General features: G+C 47.4%; 1 protein-coding gene across 1 annotated transcript in view; it reads right to left on the minus strand.

Annotated features, from left to right (window-relative positions):
* Window positions 1-4,261: 4,261 nt before the first annotated feature.
* MTUS2 (microtubule associated scaffold protein 2) overlaps window positions 4,262-20,292 on the minus strand; it is a 177,572-nt gene continuing 161,541 nt past the window's right edge. Inside the window, exons 8-14 of the mRNA XM_035542552.2 lie at window positions 19,747-19,961; window positions 13,554-13,659; window positions 11,861-11,934; window positions 10,554-10,652; window positions 9,385-9,504; window positions 6,864-6,961; window positions 4,262-4,480 (exon numbers count right to left, since the gene is read on the minus strand). Coding sequence (XP_035398445.1) covers window positions 4,264-4,480; window positions 6,864-6,961; window positions 9,385-9,504; window positions 10,554-10,652; window positions 11,861-11,934; window positions 13,554-13,659; window positions 19,747-19,961 — 929 coding nt within the window. The 3' untranslated portion in view covers window positions 4,262-4,263. The remainder of the gene's footprint in view (window positions 4,481-6,863; window positions 6,962-9,384; window positions 9,505-10,553; window positions 10,653-11,860; window positions 11,935-13,553; window positions 13,660-19,746; window positions 19,962-20,292) is intronic.

Raw genomic sequence — 20,292 nt, forward strand, 5'->3', positions numbered from 1 at the left:
GTCTGTATATTTTTATTTTTTAATTATTAAGCGAAGTGTATATAGCTTTCTGTTGTCTGATGGTCTATTTTCCTAATGATTTTTCCAGAATATTTCTTACAGGCGTGGTAAATAGTTTTAATGCTTGTTCCGCAAACAAATCTACTTTTTAATCTTTGGTTTGGGTTTTGGGGTTTTTATTTGGTTTCGTTTGGGTTTGTTTTTTAGCTGTGTTCATGTAGCAATTAAAGCCTTAAGTTCTACAATGTGAAACTTGCCCCCAGAGCACAGCGCGAGCGTGCAGCATACTTTTTATCCTGCCGACACTGTAAATACTTCTCCCCCAAACGAAGCTTTTGGAATTTGGAAATTCACTTGTAATGATGTGGTACAGCATTAAAACATTTTTTTCTCAGTAACCAAATAAATCGTGCCTGTCGTTTATCCTGATTTTTAAGCCTTCCTCTGCCTCGCAGCTTGTTTCAGCGTCTGCTGAGATACGTCCAGCACAGGTGAGCTTATCCCCAAACTCCAGCAGATCTCAAACTCTGCTGAACGTGGGCAAACGCCCTTCATCCGCAAGCACTGACCTCAGAGAGCCAGCATGGGAGGATTTCAGGCATGATCCTGGCAGGTTGGTGGCTTCGGTGCCAAACTCCTCTGGTGGGATCTGGCCCAGCTAGAGGGCAAGTGAGTAACGCTCAGTGTGTGCTGACCCAAGAGAAATTGAACCCATGGGATTTTGATTGAATTTATCCTGTGAGCCACAGGCTGTAACCTGCCCCAGCCACCAGCCCCATGGCCAAGGGGCTTCAGTCTTAACCACACTATGATGGGATCTTGCTTTGCACAGTTTCTGTGCACACAGACATCCAGAAAACACCTCAGGACCCACCAGGTTTTTATGCGCCTGCCCCTTACGTCTGCTGGCGCTCGTGTTTATTATCAGGAATATATTACACTTATCTGTACATCGTAACTGAAATAATACAAACTCTTCCTGTACTCATTAGCCACAGAGTAAACCGGACCACAGAACTCCTACTGCGTGGGAACTGTACAGAGGCTCCTCGGCGTGTCCATGGGACACAAACACAATCAGTGCAGAGACGTAAAATACCTGATTTTGCACCCGTTAGCGTTCACCTTCCTCCCCCAGCCCCGCCACCACCACCAGCCTTTGCTGTCGTGCATCTGCCGAGCTAAACCCAAGCACCCACAGATCCTTCCAGCGGGAGATGCCAGGCCTGAATTCCCAGCTCCACCTTTGTGAGAGTTTTTGGAGACTCCCAAAAGGGAAAAAGGGAGGACGGGGTCCTTGCTCTGCCTCCCCCCTGCTTGTATTGCGCAGGGATGTGTCCAACCCCCCGCCGTCCTCGCCAGGCACTCGGCAGGCGCCCTCTCCCCGAGGAAGATGTGTGTTAGCGAGGCGGGAGGGCAGCATTGGGGCCAGCCTCATGGTGGGTGCCCATGGCACGTGCTGCCTCCTCCTCCTGTCATAAAACTGCCTCCTGCCCAAGGCCGCCCTGCCCTGTGAAGTGGGGCAAGCAGCCACAGCGGCTCTGGCATCTGGGAAGTCGCCAGACCCCAAAAACAAAGGCTTGGAGCTGGGCTTTGCACCCATATGGCACGAGTGGGGTGACTCGGGGTCCCCGTCCCCTGGGAACGCTCCTCTCCCCAGAGATAAAGAGGAGCAGGACACAGGAAGAGCAGGAAAAAAGGAATCATGTTTTTTTGGGGGAAAGAACTCTCTGTTCCTGGGCTTGCAGCAGCAGGAGCCACCCGCTGCATCCCCCCAGGGAAGGTTTGCTGGATCCCTCCCGGCCAGGCAGAGCTTCTCACAGCTTTGCTAGCGATCGGGCAGGCCCCAGGGGCCACACCAAGGAAGAACTCAGTGACAGGCAGGATTGGGAGGCAAAAATTCGATGGGAAAGGGGTTGGCAATGACACCAAACGATGGTGGAGCTGGGATCGGTCCCCATTCTCCCACCATTGAAGCCCCACTCCCAATTCACTGCTGGAAGCATCTCTTGCATATGAAGTTAAGCCAACAAAGAGAGAAGGAAAGCACCAGATATAGAGGAAAACAATGCAGAAATAAAGGATGGGCTTGGCCAACCCATCTCGGGCTGATAATATGCTCTGCCGTGTTTAGCTTGGAGAAGTTCAGCATCGTGGTACCAACTCTGGCTGTATCCTCCGATCGTGTCAGGATTGCATCAGGAGAGTGAGACACGACGAGGCAGTAGGTATTGCAGGTGCCTGTGCATTTAGCAAGGATGAAAGTGATTTAACTTTGTGCTGGCAAGGAGGGGCTTTGTGTCTGTCTGTGTGTTACGCAGCTATTCTATTTTCAGGTCGTACTTGCTGGACACGCTAAAATCTAGTAATGCATTTCAACAGCCAGTCGGTGCGGAAAGGTCTATTCTAACAAGATGCTCAATGTACTCAGTATCACAGTATCATGCAAAAGCCTCTACAAAAATAAATTTCTCTAAAAAAGGAGGAAAAAAAAAAAAAAAAGGATCACCGTTACTCATCAGCGCCGCGGTGGGGGCCAGGGGCGTGTTGATGGTGATTGAAGCTGTGTCTGAGCTGCAGCCCGTGAATCCTGAGGGCGTCCCAGGAAAGCTGGAGCGCAGCTCCCGGCCGGGCACTGCAGCACGGCCGTGCCACCCCGTGCCCGTGTCCCACGCTGCCCACGGTCACCCACACGCCTGCACGCACCGCCTGGCACGTCCCTGCACCCCGGTGCTCAGGGCAGGACAGCGTGCAGGCTCTTTGCCCCTAGCAGAACATAAAACCATCCCACAGATCTCCCTTTTATTATTATTATTATTATTATTATTATTATTATTATTATTATTGTTATTTTTCATTTACGCTATGGGACATTTCCCCCCTGCTTGTTGTCGGTGCCCAAAAAGGCCCCGCAGCCCTTCCTGCCCCTGTGGGCAAGCAGGGGCAATGCTCAGCCAGGGCGAGATTTTTTTTGCTTCCAGGCAGAGAAGCTAAAGGTAATTTAGCCAGACTTTTCCATGACTCTCAAAAGTGCTCTGTAACTTTGGGTAAAATTTAGAGGTGTGCAATAATAGGTATATATGGAAGGAAAAGGCTTCTGACCTCATTTGCGCCCATGCAGTCCTCTGTTTCGCCTGGTGCTTCAGGGGCCCCAAGCAGGCCCCGACAGCTCATCCTAACGCTCTTGGCCAGCAAAGGTCAAGGACCGAAGGCGTAATTTTCTCCTTCTTGCTTATGGGACTTGAAATAAATCAAAACGGACAGTAACCTCTAAGCAGAGAGTCTGACTATTTCCTAAACAGGTCAAGATAAAAGACACTGAGGATTTCAAGACTCTAAAATTGACACATGTTAACCAGTAACCTCTCCCAGATTTACTAAAACCCTCAGGTTTCTCATCTCTAGCCTATCTCCACCTGCAATACTGATGCAGAGTTAAAAAGCAGTGAATGGTATGCGTATCTCATCGGGTGTTCAATGCGAAGGTGACGGTGTTCAAGGCAGTACTGTCTGGGAATTCAAAAGTCGCTGGTGTTCACGTTACATAGAGTACCACTTGGTGGTCATTTGGAAGGCGCTTTACTTCGGTGTAACTTTCTTCTAGTTCGGGTATAAATATTCCTGGGAGGCTAAACAGAAATGCGTTTCATTTAGATACAAGTCTTAGGCACGAGTTAGAAAACTGCTGACTGTAATGAAAATATATCAGCACTTCGTAGTATCCAAGAATATAAAAAAATGCAATTCGGAATATCTTCAACTACATATATATGTGTGTGCGTCTATATATAGGTATAAAGGTACAGTACATACATGTATATAAACACAGACACACATACGGAAATATTCACAACCGGAACTCTATTTGTCACTACCCTGAAATACTGCAGCAGAAGTTCAGTCCGATGAACCATTAATTTAGTATTTTCCAACTTCTGGCTCTAACCACAGTTAAAATGTGAACACATCGAGCTAAACATTCGCTACCCTAACTCGCCGCTACCCTAACTTTTTGCTATCCTTTTTTTTTTTTTTTTTTTTAATTTTTGCTGTCCTCTTTGCTATCCTAATCAACGTGCCAGAACCAGGAGCTCCTACGTGGGGACCCTAAGGGTGCCCTGCCTAGTGTAAAGCTATGCAGCTACGGAGCATGCTTGCAGCCACGAACCCTGGGTGCCCACGGATGGCGATGCTTCCTCGGAGGGAGAAATTCAGCAGGGTGGAAATGTGTACGAGGCAGGGGGTCAGCACACGGCTGCCGGATCATCGCCGCACGGTTCTGGCTTTGGCTGGAGAGGAGTTCCCCGACGAGCAGCGGTAGAAAGACGTGGAGGATGCGGGCGGGGATTTCACGGGGCTCACGGCTTCTCCCCCCTGCAGCTTCCAGAGGAGCTCCTCATTCGTCCTGCTCAGCCTCTTCTTCTCCTCCACTTCTTTCTCGACGTATTCCTGAAGGTTCGCGTTCTCCTCCGATAATTGCCTGGGGAGGGGAGCGAGACAACGCGTGAGGCTCGGCGGAGGGAAGATGGTGGTGGTAAAGGATGCTGCCCACCTCCCTCCCTCTGTGCCATCCCACCTTGCCCCCAGGGCTGCAGCTGAGCTGCCCGAGCTGGGCACAGCTGTCCCAGGGTCCTTTCACCGCCCCTGACCATACAGTCCGGGCACTTAAGATTTAGCCATTTTCCCATACGGACAGCACAGCAAAAATTGCTGAAGAAAAATGTGTATTTGTTTCTGTCTTTGGATATCCAAAAGGAGCTAGGATGCAAGGCTGAGGCGAGTGCTCAGCCTCCCAACCCCGTGCAGGGAGGATGCAGGTTTGGGGTGGGGGGGGAGCTGAAGAGCCCCCCCCATCGTGCTGCATGGTGGGCAGCTGGGGCTGCAGAGCGTGCCAGGTCTGTGTCCGTCCTATTTTTGCACCTGGCATTGGGCACCAGCACCTCAGAGGCCTTCAGAGCTGGTCCCAGACACCTAGCTTGGGGATACAGTGACTTCAGGTGTCCTCTTCTCATCAAAATCTGCTCATGGCTGAGAGTGACTGTGCAATGAAGGGGCTTGGAGTGTTATCTGCCCCCATTCAGCACGTGGAGGATGCAGCTGCCCAGCACGGTGCTGTAGCCCTTGCTTGCAGTATCTGCTCACTGGCACAAGAGCTTCGAGTTTTTAGAAATAAACAGGGAGGCACCTAATACACACCAGGTTTTTCCAGGGTTTGTAGAAGCTGGGTGTGGATTTTGGATGCAGGCACTAAATTCTGCCCAGCTCCTTTCCTGGGTACAGCCTGAAGCCTGCAGCAGCTGCCATGGACTGCTGACTCACTGTTCTTGTGTCATCAGAAGTCTCTAGAGGGTTGGGGTGGTATTTATGATTTTGTTAAAAAACACTTTTTAAAGGTTTCCTGCTTGTTTAGCCTAGTTTCCTACAGAAAAGGAGCTTAGGTGACCATGTATGTGTCTGTTCCTCTCCCACTCCCCTGGAAATCTGGAACCACAAAGCAGCAGCTCACAGAGTTAGAGGACTGAAAGATATGAGCTGCTGGAAGATTTTGGACAGCTATTTGCCCAGCAGAGGAGAAAGATCCTATTCACAACCCCATTGGGGAAACAGCTGTGGTATGATCTCACAGTCCAAGCGGCGCGAGGAAGCCCACAGGGGAGCTCCCCCTCTAGAAATAACTCTTTAATTTTAAGCCTTGTGTGCTGGGAATTTGTGCTGTGTCATCTGAGGCGATGTGACTTGGACACAGACAAAGGCAGCTGGTGCAGCCAGCGGTGCCGGGATCCTTCACACAGCATCCTCCAGTGGCCACGTGGCCACTCAGCCCCTCTGCATTGATCAGGCAGAAGGAGGAAGAGATGCAATGTAAAGGCAGATGTGTTCTCAGCACAGAAGTTTATACCTTGAAATATATCTTCTATTTTAAGACCTAACCCAACTGGGAAATCCTTTATTCCCTACACCATAGATGTTACGATCACTCGTGTTCCTCTCCCGACAATTTAAATAGCTGTGACAAATCACGGTGGAAACCACAGCAATAAAACCACAGAGGTGTGCAGGGGCACACCGATGTGAAAGGATGTGGGGGAAGGTGCTTGGTTTGTGCCCTTGACTCACATTGAGGCCTCTTGTGAAGGCCAGAGGTCAGCAAGCACCTACCTAGGCTATGCCAATGGAGACCAGACACTGTCCTGGTCGTCTTTACTTCCAGGGTGCTGCAAACTACCATTCTTCAAGTGTCCCCAGTCCAAAGGACCAGGAAAAAAAATTAAAAAAAATTGACTTTCCAGGCTGACCTCAAATTTCAGGGAAGGGAGGGTGCCCTTCACCCAGACAAGCACCAAACCAAGTGGCACCTTGGCCATTGTCATAGGCACGGAGAGAGACCGCTTGCAGAGCACAGCTCACCCAGCCCAAAACAGACATCTCAAACTGGTCTGATGAAACAGACCTTAAAAATTTCTTTTCCCCAGTCATGGAAAGGTGACCACTTCAGTGACATGTGCGTTATAGATATAGGCTCGGGTTGGAGGGACCTCAAAGGTCATCTCGTTCCATCCTTGCTGCCTCCTGACCAATGAGTTTCGTGGCACTGGCACCAGGATAAGAAGCAACTGGCAGCTGTGATCTCAGCACCATTCCAGAATCATGAGAATGATTTTGTATAGACACGTGGCCTTATGTTAAAGCAAGCAAGCCCGGATATAAAAAGGATCTGTTAATAAAACAGGGAGATCAGGACAAAAATACACTTTCAGGAGAAATATACTTAGTTTTTCTCCTTTTGAAATAAGTGTCAGCCTAGGGCAGCTAAATCTGCAGTCTCCTTCCAAGCTGACACGGACAGCAAATATCTCACAAACCTTGTTATGACAGTATTTTGCTCAATCCTGGCTCTGAGTTCTTCATTCTGCTGTTGCAGCACAGTGATTTTTTCTTCCAGGATTAAATTTTTTTCAGCCTGCAACAAAAGAAGGTTTTTTTTTTTAAAAGGCTGAAGAAATCCCAAAGCCTACTGCAAGAAGATCTGTTCTTTATCTTTATTTGTCCCCGGAGTAACTTCTAAAATCTGAGGATAGTTGGAGGTGGTCATCTTGACTGCTGATGAGGTCTGACTTGAAGCACGTCATCCTGGTGAAGTATGCAGGGCAGCAGCAGAGCTCCGAGGGGAGGCAGAGCTGAATGAGCCCCTATTTGTAACTGAGGAGGAGGAGGGTCCTAGCCTTGGCCAGCACGAATAAAACATCTCCCCCCGTGATGCCCCCATAACTTGCATCCCCTGGGAGCCAGCACTACCAGAATTACAGCTCCCTGGGTCTGGGAAGGAAGGAGTTACCCACCAGGACAGCCTTGGACTGCTGCTGCCTTTGCATGAGGTGGGCTGCCCTTTGGAGACACTTCTTTCCACTGCTGACAGCATCAGCTTAAATGATTGCCTTAAACTAGACATTTACCTTACAGCAGCAATTAGGTGAAATGAATCCTCTCCCAAGAGTAGGTAGCTTATACATGGGACAGCCCAAGGACAGAGTTTGAGGATGTCACCAGCAGTGTAATAAAACATCACAAAGATGTTCGTAAGCATGCACCATGGCCTCAGATGCCCTGTCTTTCACAAGTTTTGAATTTGACATACTTTATCACTGTAGTTCTCTCTCTCTTTATTTTTTGTTATTTTTTTATTTTTTTTTCCCCCAGCAGTTTGAATGTTGCTGAGTCCAACACTTTTGGAAGAAAACAAGATATCGCAGGGCGACCTTATCTCTATGTGAGCTCAGTTATTGCATTTCCTTGCCTTTTAGAAAGAATCAAAATGCTGTGCACTGGGGTTTGCAATAACTCACACTTTAAGGTGGAGGCATCAGTTTTAGGCAGTGATTTCCAGCCTGTGCAGGTAATAGTAAAGGATGATGCTGATTCTCAGGCCCATCCAGCCTGGCCTTGAACACCTCCAGGGATGGGGCATCCACAGCTTCTCTGGGCAGCCTGTGCCAGGGCCTCACCACCCTCAAAATAAAGAATTTCTTCCTTATATCTAGCCTAAATGTACCCTCTTTTAGTTTAAAGCCATTAATGGGTAAGTCAGTTCTGGCAGGCCATCAGTCTTACCAACCCTGCTTCTTTCAGGGCACAGCCTTTTCAGGACCCTCTCACCCAACTGAGCCTGTGTTAGAAATGTCTTCCTGCTCCCTCGTGAGGCTCCCCATCTCCCAGAGCCTTTGGAGAAGCCCTCTAGGTTTCTGGCACTTATAAAGGCAGATCTTCAAACAGAAAGCAGCTGTACCCTTGGACCACAGTAGACCAAGTGTTTCACTGTGATAAAGGGCAGGAGCAGGACTATGTACTTGTATGTGGTTAATTAGCAAAAGCAACTAAATGACCAGAAACTATGTAGGCCATTGATTATATATATATATATATATATGTATTTTTTTTTTGGTATAATTCTACAGTGTGTTTTCAGATGCTGGCTTGGCTCCAGGAGGAAGGAGCACAGTTAACAGATCTCAGCTGTAAGGAGACCTTTTTCTCTACATCCACTTACTCAAGCATCTGTTCAGCAAAATAATCATCTGAGTTCTCAGATTCCCCCGTAAATGGAAACAAATCTTGCTGAACGCTGTGCTGAACCAGCTGTCCTGGCTCCGCAGCTGAGGTAATGCCTCATCCTGTCACCACGCTCTGCACTCACTGTCACTGCGGGTTATCCCTCACAAAATGAATCCGCTTTCCAATAAAAAGTGTAATATATGGTGAACTGGGGAGTTCTTCCTCAGGGACCCCCACAAGCAAAAGATGAGAAAACAGTGCAGTCTGCAGGACAACATTACCTCAGGGTTGGAGAGAGCTTTCCTAGAGTGAGTTTTGCTAGGCACTGCTGAATATTGCTAACTCATACCCATGGCTGGGAGCTCCCTAAATTTCTGCATGACCAACAGCAAGACACACATGGCTGGACCTTCCTCCACTTGCCCTAAATGTCCACCTGGCTCCTGCAGGAGGGTGCAGGCTGGTGCACAGAATTAAGCCCTGGAGTACCACGGCGCTCCCCTTCCACCATTTGCCACTCACCTTCCTGTCTAACACACGGGCTGACCACATGGAAATGCAGCACAGACCAACAGATGTGTGGGAGAAGTCAAGGGTATCATGGGTGGGTAAAGGGATGGGAAGAGATCCCAATTTCTGAGGGAACCTGAGACATTGTAGTAGAAGAAGCTATATGTTGGCAGTGGAAAAACAGATAGACATTTACGGACCCCTCTTCCTGTGTCTTCCCCGACCCAAGTGTTTTTCTCACCTCTTTGAAATTCATCTGCCATAACCAAACTTTTACTTTTCTACCTCTGGGATGTCTCCTCTGAAGGAAAAATGACAACTCACTTGTTTTTCTAGCTCCATAATCTTCTTCTCCTGTTCGTGAATCTGATGGTTCTTCATTTCCAGAACATGCTTTAAGCTCTTCAGATCTTTTTCTAAGTGCAGATACGGAGCTCGTGCAATCTAGGAAACAACCAGTAATTTGTATACATTGGCCATAAATGCATCTACAGTCATAATGTAAAGTTTTCCCAGTCTACCCAATGGTTTAGGAGTGTCAGTGCTGTGAAAGGCAGATACACTTGGGTCTCTCCAGCCCATCTGAACCCTCACATTGTCTCCTAGCACATCCTTTTATCCTAGACAGCCAATGGTACCTTTCTTTTGACAAATCTCATGGCTAGAAAGATGGGATACCAGGTTATTTGGCAACTTCATTCTTGCTCACAGCTTGGGAACTGATGAGGTGTTTTATGACTGGGCAGAGATGTTTGCTTGCAAAAAGTGCAACCATGAATCAGAAGAAAGAGCAAGCCACAGGGCAAGGGGGCTGGAGGTAAAAATTTTGGTGTTTTGCCTTGCCTGCACTGCATCACGGGGCTTGTTAGCAAAGATTAAGCCTGTGGTGGGAGAAAGAACAGTGATTTCTTTCAATAAGATATTTCTTCTCTGCTCAGGAACTTCGGATATAGGGAATACTGGGATTCAGCTCATGGGCAGAAGATGTGCTCTGAATGATACTGATGAATTACTGCTGCTGACTTTTCTGTATTTTTTCTGACTATAACTCACTCCAGTGAACTGTCTGGGAGTTACAGGCATGCACGTCACTGTGACACATCAGAATTTGTCCTTTCATGTAAATTAAATACTGCAGCAGGGATGGAAGGGCCTGATGCTGCCTGTTTCCCATGGCCAAGCTGGTTTCAGACAGACACCTGCACTCCTTTCCTTAGGAGTTCTCCCCTCCTGAGCTACATCTTTTGGGTGAAAGAATGCAGGGTAGAAATAAACTCAAAAGACAGTTGAAAATGGCCCAATGTTGAGGGAGAGTTCTGTGTATTCAGACCTAGGCTAAGATTGTTGACTGTTCCCCAGAGCTCAAGATTTGGAGTCCTGGCTGGGGCCCGTCCCCCAGTCCCTGGTGCTGGGATCCCATTGTTAACTATGTGATGTGTGCCATACAAAGGAGCACATATCTTGATGACTGTATAATTATAGTGGCCATCTACCTTCAGCTGTTCCTCAGTGCTTTTCTTCAAAGCCTCTTCAAACCGGTCTGCTTTGGCCTTCAGAGATTGGTTCTGGAAGGTGAGGGTGTCGATCTGGTCCTGCAGGGGAGGAGAAATGACCACACCACCATGTTATCACCCCTCAAACACTCATACAAGTCCATCTGCACCGTGAAACCATCGGAGGGCCTGAACAAGGCTCAGAAACCACTGCCAGTTGGATATTTTTTACATAAGGCCACATGAACATGCAGTGGGGTTTTCCATAACCCAGTGCCTCAGGGAATCCCGAAATCCTTGCATTGCCTGCGGCTAGCTGATGCTGGCTGGCACAACTTCATGAAAAGTCTCTGATGCTAAATCACCCCATCACCTCGGGATAGGTAAGAACAACCATGCCCTTTCTTGAGACACCTGGCATTTATGCTGCAGGCATGAAAGAGATCTTTTGTGCAGCCCCTAGAGTCTGAACGAGGCAGTAGAGATACCCTCTCCTGCTTCCTTCACCTTCAAAGGCAAAACTCCAGACTACTCAGGGGCTTTTAGAACGATAATAAGCGACGATGTTAGTGGTGTGGGCTTTGAGTGACAGCCATTTCGTCCCAAAGCTACCCGCAGGAACAACGTGCTATTTCAAGCAACCGCATTTCTGTTACCATGAAAGACATTCCTGCTACTTCTGTACAGACCACACCTGTAAATGTCACAGTTGCTGTGAGGCCAGTACTCTTATATATTTTATGTCTGTAATTTCTAAGCTGTAGCATTACATCAGTGCTTGTTGCAGAACTGCTGACACGCCTCAAACTGTGGAAGCTGCATGGAGGCAGTGACAATTGCTGCATGCAACACTGCACACTAGTGAGGGTTTAAAAAAATGTAATTAATCTCTCCTTACAAAATCAAACAGAGCTCACATCATTTGCTCTGGCATCTTTACTCGTTCACAATTTTTTTCCAAACTTAGCACGAATGATGGGGACATGGTTCTGCCCTCCCCAGGTCTGCTTCATCTAGGGAGCAAGATCTGCAGGGAGTTATCAGAAGGGCTGGAAAAGCTGCGGTGATCTTAAGCCTGGTGTTAGTGGGTGTGAGAGATGCAATGTGCGGGGTGCACCCTGGCCATGGCCAGCTCTTCCCTGTCATGCAGGGGAAGATCTCGACTTTGCTCCTCCTGGCTTCAGTGCTGCAAGAGTCAGCAAGGTGAAAAGGATGTTTCTCAGCTTTATCTAGCTGCGTTTCCCTCCCTTTAGGTTTGCCTAGCTCTGCAACATCATTTCGGGGTGGGAAATAACGAAACTGCTAACCTGGAGTGACAGCCGCAGCTTTTCAAAATTCTCTTTTAATTGTGTTTTTTCCAGCTCGTGAGCAGCAACCAGTTCTGCGGAAGATACACAGACATGACATTGCTTAGTGAAGTCCAGCACACCAGGATCTGAGCACACAGAGACGGCGAGACAAGCACAATTTAGGCAGCAATTTTAGGGCATGGAGGTTAAGGAGGAAACCAGCAGCAATATAGTACATGGTCTTGGACAAATTGTTCTGAGGACCAAAATTTCCAGGTCTTTCAGTGATGGCAGGTACCTCTATTTCTATGTGGCCAAATTCTGATTTTTCAGGTTCAGTCTGAAAATGAGTAACTTACCACTTCAGAGTGAGTATCCCCAAGTCAAGGGATTTGATATTGGATATATTTGCAAGTTTGGGGTGCAATTTCTTTGGGGTTATAGAGAGGGGAGCCAGCAACTTCAATGCAAAAATGCAAATGATGGAGCTGTGACAGAGGACCTGTGAGATTTACCCCATTAGTGAGTAAACTGCCAGACCCTGGAGACAAAAAACAAATCCTCTATTTATATTACACGATTAAAGGCTTCACTACTAGAATAAGTCACCCTGGACTTATTTATAACCAGAAGTTTGATAACCAAAGTGGAATAAAGTTTAATGTCTAACCTAATGGCATGAAACTGGCATTCGGTCCAGTAGTAGGACCTACTTTTTAGCATACAGACACCCTATTTTTTTGTCTTTTCCCCCACCTCTGTGGGGATCTGCACTGATGCTGGTGCTAAGCCCGCAGCGTTTGCAGTGCCCCTTCCAGGCACAGGAGGGCACTCCGCACCCACAGCAGCTGCACGGGACACGCTTTGGTCTCTAATTCCTTCATAACCAGGTTTTATCATCAGAAAATAATGACAAAAATGGATAGATAAGAATATCTGAATATCCTCAAGCAAGGATTTTTTTTTTTTAAATTTTCAAAATGGTATATTTTAATTTTATATTTGGTATTACTGACACCATCTCCGCCTACAGGAGAGGGGAACAGGCTGTTCTCAGCTAATAATGCAGTATTGCTCTCTGGATTGTGTATCTAAATGATACAGTGCACAGCTAAGCAATACTGCTCTGTTTGGGGAAAGTTGTGGGAAAACCTACTACAACTATACAAAATTAGGTCCTCGTGCTTCTTTGTAAAAAATAAATTAAAAAAGAAAAAGAAGGGAGATTGTACAGATGAGCGGTAAATGTCAAGCTAAGCCATGTGCAAAGACGTGTTTAGACACCGAACTTTGGTGCAGCACCAAATCCCATGGTAAAACCATAGGACAAAGTAAGGATAACAGTGCTGAGGTGCAGACTTGCAGCAGTGTGGCTCTGCTCAGCACGGCCGGGCTTTCATTGGTGAAAACAATGAGCCATGTTTTCAGAAGCAGTGTTGGCATTTAAGCACTGATATTGAGGGGTGTTAAATGAGCTCTAGCCTCCTGATTAGGCACGCCGGCTCTTGAGAAAAGCCTGTTGGTGAAGTGAGGTGGAACCTGGACTCCGTGCTCTGCAACCCACGCAGAAAGCCTCGTCTTTGTCCCGGAGACCCCTCAGACACTCTCAGATGCAAGCTAGATGCTGTACGCACTGCATACAGCTCTCCCTCACCCCTTGCACTTGTGGGCCACCCAGCATGAAAGCACCAGAGCAACACAGATTGCTTACCTCGAATCTCGCAGTCGTGCTCGTCCTGCAGCACCGCGATGGCCACGGTGTGGTTGTTTTCCAGCTGCAACACTGCAGCTTCGTGGGCAGCTGTGATATCGGCCACCTGTTGCAACGACAGTGAGTGGAGACACGGGCACACGGTTAGACATGCTGTGGCACACAGACAAGCCACTGCCAGGCAGCTGCAGTGAGCTGGAAACAGAAAAGGGATCCCAGCACACGAGCCAGTTTTATTCATTGCAAAAGCAGCATGTTGACCCCTTGAGTGGTAGTGTGTAGTCACAGCTGCTTGTGTTATTGCTCTTTCAACTTAACAGTGGTGTATGAGGTGCATAAGAAAGCACAAGGCAAAAATACCCCTTAGTGGAAAAAAAGAAATGTTGAAAAATCTGATCAATCCATTAACCTAAATGATATTCATAACCTGACTCCCTCTGATGGTCAGATACACTTGCTCGGTTCTGAGTAATCCTGGTTTTGTCTTTGCGGCTCTCTACTGCGATTAATTTTATGGTGAGGTCTTGAATTAACTTCCATGGAAAGTGCCTATGAATTATTTATAGTTGTGAAATATTTATGTCTAGAGAAACATTGAAATTATCGTCAGTGAGTATATAAAACGAATCGCAATCTATCATCCTTTTACTGCAAAATGAGCATCCCACCAAGCGGTCAGGACCTAAATTCCAACATCCTCCCGAAGCATGGATTTTGAGTCCACGTCCAATAAACAGATGAAAGACGTGACAGCACCTTTTTCAATCCAGGCTCGAGAGTTTTCAGGTTGGTATGGAAGTAACCTGGATGATGGTGCAGACAGAAAGCTTTTTTCTAATCTCCTACTGAGGCCAGAAAGTGGTCCTGCTGCCGCAGATTGCCACACACCATACAGCAAGCACCACAGGAGCAGTGGATGCAGTTGTCTGCTGTGGGCAGCCTGTGCTCCTGTGGCCCGATGGGTTTGGGACTTCTCCGTGATGCTCTTTGTTACAGGACTTGGCTAAAGGCAGAGTGAGATCCCTAGTTATGGTGTTCTGATTTGTATCACTAAAGAAAATGCAGTCAGAGGCTGCGATCAAGGTTAAGCCAGTGGTTAGACACCCACAAAGGCAAATGAAGTATGAAGTGGCTCATAGAAGTGTGCTTTTATTTTTCAAGTCCTCCCGTCAAACTGCACAAGCTCATATTTTTGATAGACTAGAGGTGATAGCGGAAAAATACACATACAAGACCAAGAACTTTAAATTCTGAGTGTATGAGGAAGACCCCACACTCACAGGGGTGCTCCAGTACCAGTAAAACCCCCGTGCATCCCACCTGCAGCCTTCTCCTAGCCCCAGTCCAGCTCTGCAGTTCACAGGAAAGAAAATGTTTTATAGACTGGAGAAAAATATAAAAATAATCACAATTTCTGATTGGTCCCTGCAAACAACTGGCAGTGGCCTTGCAGTGTGTGCTGACTATGAGGCTCACCCCAAGCTCAGCCCTGCAGCAGCACCACTTGGCAGCCATGTCCAGGTGGCAAAACAAACACGGCCCGCCTGGGGTCACCTCCACACTGCTTGTGGTGATCTTTCTAGAGAGGATTCATCCTGCAGACAGAGATCCAGAAGTGAGGCTGGGAGTAAGCTACTCTTGAAGCAGCTCAGATGACCCAGGATCCAAGGCTCAGACTTCGCTCTCAGGTTTTGTTTTAGTCAGCAGCTGTCCAAGAGGAAACCAAATGGGACTTCCAGCTCTGAAAAGAGGGAAATGACTTCAAGAAAGCCTTGAAGTTCACCTCTAGTTCCTTAGGGTTTCAGGTAACCTCCAGAGCAGCTTTTGAGAGCTACCCATGGATGACCTGATTTGCTTTTACAGGTTTTGTAATCGCAGTGGTCTTATTCCCGATACTGAAGACATTATCTGTGATATCTGGCAATGCAGAGAGTCAAGCTGTTCTACTTTTACAAAGAAACAGCTGTTCATTACAAAGCCACTTCACTTTAGACAGCTTTTTTTTTTTGTCCACTGTTATGTTAAATAATGGTAGACACTCAGCCAAGCGCATCTTGACTGGAATAAATGTTATTTCCCTGCATTTAACTGTCAAACACGTGTTAGATTACCCAACAGAAGCACCGTTTCCAATCAGATTGGAGAAGGCATTCTCTTAGAATGAAAAACAGGCACTGAACATGAAATTTAAAATGATACAAACTCATTTTCATAATACCATGGGAGGCAACTCGGCGGTGGAGAACTGTTCACAAAACAACGTGGGGTTCATCTTGCTGATGTGTTGCATGGAAGAGCAGGGCAAGGGGAGGATAGATCACTCAACGGGCTGCTAACGGGATATGAACTCTCACTTGACTTCTCCCCGAGCACAACATCCTCGTTTAGGATGTCTGCATGCCTCATGAGCCTTGCCACGTTCTTCACCTTGCCCTTGCTTAAGTCTTTTTTCCTGCACTAATTGCTCCTCAGCTCAGCAGCACCCCATAGGAACGATTATGCTCAGCTCCGACGCCTTCGGAAGGTGAAGGGGTCTCCTTTCTCTGCCACCATCCTTGGCAGGTTATTTATCTATAAAGCCAATTAAATAGGTTGCAGTTTTCAGATGGACTCCAGGGATTTTTCTGTCTTCCGTATGTTTTATATTCCCATACCAAATGACTCCCTTTAATCTTCCAGCGTGACACCCTGCCTGCAGTTTTTCATAGCAAACAGTCTGCTTGGCACCTGGAAGCAGATCCCTTGTATCTCATTCCAGCTCTGCCACTAACTTACTCTATAGGCTTGATCAACTCACTGAAACACTGTGTCACAGCATCTCCTGGCTATAAAAAGAAGCTTAGCTGGGATTTTTAAGGATTGATAAACTTAAATCAAGAGATGGCTCTAGGGGTAGAAGTTCAATAGTCAGGACAACAAAACAGTTTGAGCTGAGCAGCTCGAGTGAGAAACTCTGGCCATCCAGAAGCACAGATTTATGTTTCCAATTTTGGCCTCAGTTGCAAGGAGGGCAGAGGACAACTGGGATGCATTGGCACACCTGGCCAGTGATCAGCACCAGGGCTGAACGACTCCGGTCCCTTGAGCAGACTCGTGTGTTTTGTTATGCTCAGAGCCAGGGGCTTCTCCTCTCCAGAGGGTCGGCTCTGCGAGTGGAGCAGGGGATGAAGAACCACAGATTACAAACCCTCTGGGTTTGCAGCTTCTAGGGATCCTTACTCCTCAGGCAACTTGGTTCCTAGGCTAGCACAATTCTCCTTATCCTCTTCAAGGGCAGCAAGGCCAAGAAGTGCTGCAGGTGAGCAGCTTTCCAACCAGCCCTGTCAGCCTCTTCAACCAGAGAGAGGCGAACACCAGATGGGTGTAGCTGAGTGTGAATTAGGAGGAAAAAATTACTAAAACTCCTCGTGAGGTGCTGGAGGAACCATGGATTGAAAAGACAGAGATACCAGGGTATCCACAACAGTGGTTTCAAAGCAGTGGAGAGAAATGTTTGGATTATCTCCTGTAATTCTGGGAACAAAGAGTTGTGGAGCAAACTAAAGGACTGGAGGAGGGAGAACATTTGCCTCTCAAAGGGAAAAATGTGTCTATTGCTTCAGTGTGGTGATTAATAGAACTACAATAGATGAGAACATTAGAAAAATGAGCACACTGATAGACAAGCCCTACTGTGACTTGTGTAACCCACACTTCCAGGAATCAGCCTGAGGGGAAAAAAATCACCATCCATCCTTGTGTTCCTGGGAGCTTACAGGAACACTTCAAAGAGGAGCAGAGGCAAAAAAAATAACTTGCAGAACAAATTCATTCACAAATGCTAATGCCTGATGATCCAGGAGGGGCAAAGCTTGCAGCTAAAGCTAGCATCTCTTGAAAGACAAACTGGCACACCTTCACAGTGAAGGGGAAAAAAAAAGATGAATCTTACGGGAACACCACTCCTCCTTCATATCAGAAACTAAGGCAGAAAATTTGAGGGGTTTTGCAAGAAAACCATCTATTATAAACTGAAATGAGAACCAAGAGACGTGGCTCAGCACCGATGCTACACACTTATAAAAAAGATTTTGAAAACTCTAGTTTAGGGCACAAAGAGCTATTTTACAGCACCTTCTAACACATCTTTAAAAATCAATGCAGTAACAGAGAAAGGTAGTTCGTCCAGGACAGAAGAGCCCAGTTACACAAAGCCTTTGTGTTGCACTCTACAAGCTCTGCAAATCGATAGCGACTCACAGGCACAGCAATTAAAATGGATAAAATCCAGAGAGAGTGCTTCAGACTCCCCCACAGAGGAATCAACCCAAAACCTTGCACAGGAGAAAGAAGAAGAAACATCCTCAAAAAAGACATTTGCTGGAATCAGCTGTCAAAGGTTATGAGTCCATTGATGGCAAAGCAAACAAACAAGAACCCAGCCAGCATCTTGGGGTGGGAGCTCTGGGGAGGTTTTGCTGACAGCTCCTTTTTGAGGGAAATCTACAAAGGAGCCCGTAACACAGCTCTGCTGCACAGAGCCCAGATGCACACAGCGCTCCTGTCCCCTCTGCTTTCACGGGGGCACCTGGGGCAGCAGGGACACGGGCTGGGATGCTGTGTGTCTGTCTGTGTGTCTGTGTGTCTGTGTGACTGTGCTTTGGCCTGCCCTGCTGTATCATTGGCATTACGCAGTAAATCTAGCACCAGGCAGCCACGGCACCAGTGACATAAAACTGTCATCATCTTGGTTTCTATTTGTGCTCCCATCCCAGGAGTTTTACAGTACATCAAGTACAGGGAGTAAATTGTGTCATCTCCCTTTTTTACAAATGCCTGAGCTTAAAGGCCCTGGGCTGCAGTCTCTGCTGTGCCCCAGCTTGATGCTTTCCCCTCCCTTGAGCTCAGTGCAGAGTAGCCCTGGCTCCTGAAGGAGCTTCAGCTACAGCAGCACGGTGATGCACCAGCCTTTACCTCTTAAACCCACTAAATTAGCTTGGGCACAGGCTCAGCTGATACAGATGGTTCGCTTCCAAGCCCACAGCAAGCCCTGTCACCATCCTTGGTGGGGGGAACAGCATGGGGCATGCCCACAGATCCTGTGGACATAAAGCCTTCTCCTCGACCTTCACTCACATCTGTCCATCTCACGGACCACATCTGCACTACAGAGTGCTGCTGACAATTTACATGGCCTCAGAGAGGGAAAAATTCACTCTCCGCCTCCAGCTGCCATGGGGCTGGTGAGAATGATGCTTGCAAGCATGGGGGCTGCTGGCTGGGCTCGTGCATTGCAGATGACTGGGCTTTGCTGGGTGCCGTGCCCATAGCAGTGGAGTCTGTGGCATGTCACAGCTTTATGGTACGGATTGCAGAGTGTACCTAAATGCCACAAATACTCAGGTAAGAAAAACCCTCGTGTGCCGTGGTGCTGAGCAGTGGCTAAGAGTTGCATCTGGAAAAATCAGAATGGTAACCAATGTTCACAGAGTACAATGCAAAACATGAGAAAAGACCAGCTGCAGGCATTATTAGCATAAACCACAGCAGGGCATTCAGTCACTGTGAGAGTTGCCCATAGGTGAGTTATGATTACCATTCACTTCAGCCATTAAAAATACAACTAAAGTAACTGTATGTGGGAGCATTCCTTCCTACCTACATACAGAAAGCAAAGCAGGAAAAATGCTTGGTGTTTACCATCTAAGACATTAGATTGAATGTTGGAGCAGAAATCTTGACACCTGGAGTGTCTCACCCACTTGATATTTACGCTATGTGTTACATGGGTCCCATAACTTCACTATACCACCACCAGCATTTGAAATAATAAGGGGCAGGGCTCTATTGGCCTTACCTCTGTGTAGCAGACTCTTGGTCAACCATTGGTTTCATAAGAATTGACTAGAATAGGTGGAATGGGGAGCAAGTATGTGTGGGGAGTAGAGCTAGTCTTAATATTTGTGTTAGCTGTAAAACATATGGAAGCATGTAAAGAAAAGGTATGGCAATGTAACACGTTACTATGTTGAAATACCATTGAAAATACCATTAAATAATAAAGAGGAAATGCAGAAAAGATAGTCTAGAATACATTCTTCTAGTCATCAGTTTGTTACCAGTATCTTCATGCTGGAGATCAGCAATGAGTTTCATTACCTGAACTCAGTATTGGCACGGTCTGCTTTTCAAAAGCAGACAGGTTGGAACTGACCTGGTGCTGATGCTGGGACCTGACCCGCTCCAGCTGCAGCCTGTGCTGCTCCTGCAGGCTCTCCATCTTGGCGCTGTACTCCCCCCGCAGCCGCTGCTCCAGCACCTGCAGCTCCTCCCGCTGCTGCCAGTGAAGCTTCCTCGCCTCCTCCTCGAAGCGCCTCTCCAGCTCCTCCTTCTCGCTTTGTAGTTTCTTCCATCTCGCCGTGTTGAGGGCTGAGGACACCAGACCATACAGTCAGTGAGTGGTGGCACCAGCTCTGTGCAGCGCTGAGCACAGTGGTTCTCACCAGCACTGGGTCTCCCATGAACACCGGTCATAAGCAGGCTCTCACAGACCCTTCTCTGCCTCCCTCCCTCCAACACACATACACACAAGCATTTGTTTAAACAGAGGCACTGGCAGAGTCCTGCAAAAGCCCATGCAAACCTGGGGTCTGGTTAAATATAATAATGATAATAATAAACAGCAGGAAACTCCATGGACTTCCATCCCTCTGCAGGGATATGCTCTCCTGGCCAGCACAGTCTTGGATTTGTAAATCAA

This window comes from Cygnus atratus, chromosome 1 (genome assembly GCF_013377495.2).
Source record: "Cygnus atratus isolate AKBS03 ecotype Queensland, Australia chromosome 1, CAtr_DNAZoo_HiC_assembly, whole genome shotgun sequence".
In the NCBI taxonomy this organism is placed as follows: Eukaryota; Metazoa; Chordata; class Aves; order Anseriformes; family Anatidae; genus Cygnus; species Cygnus atratus.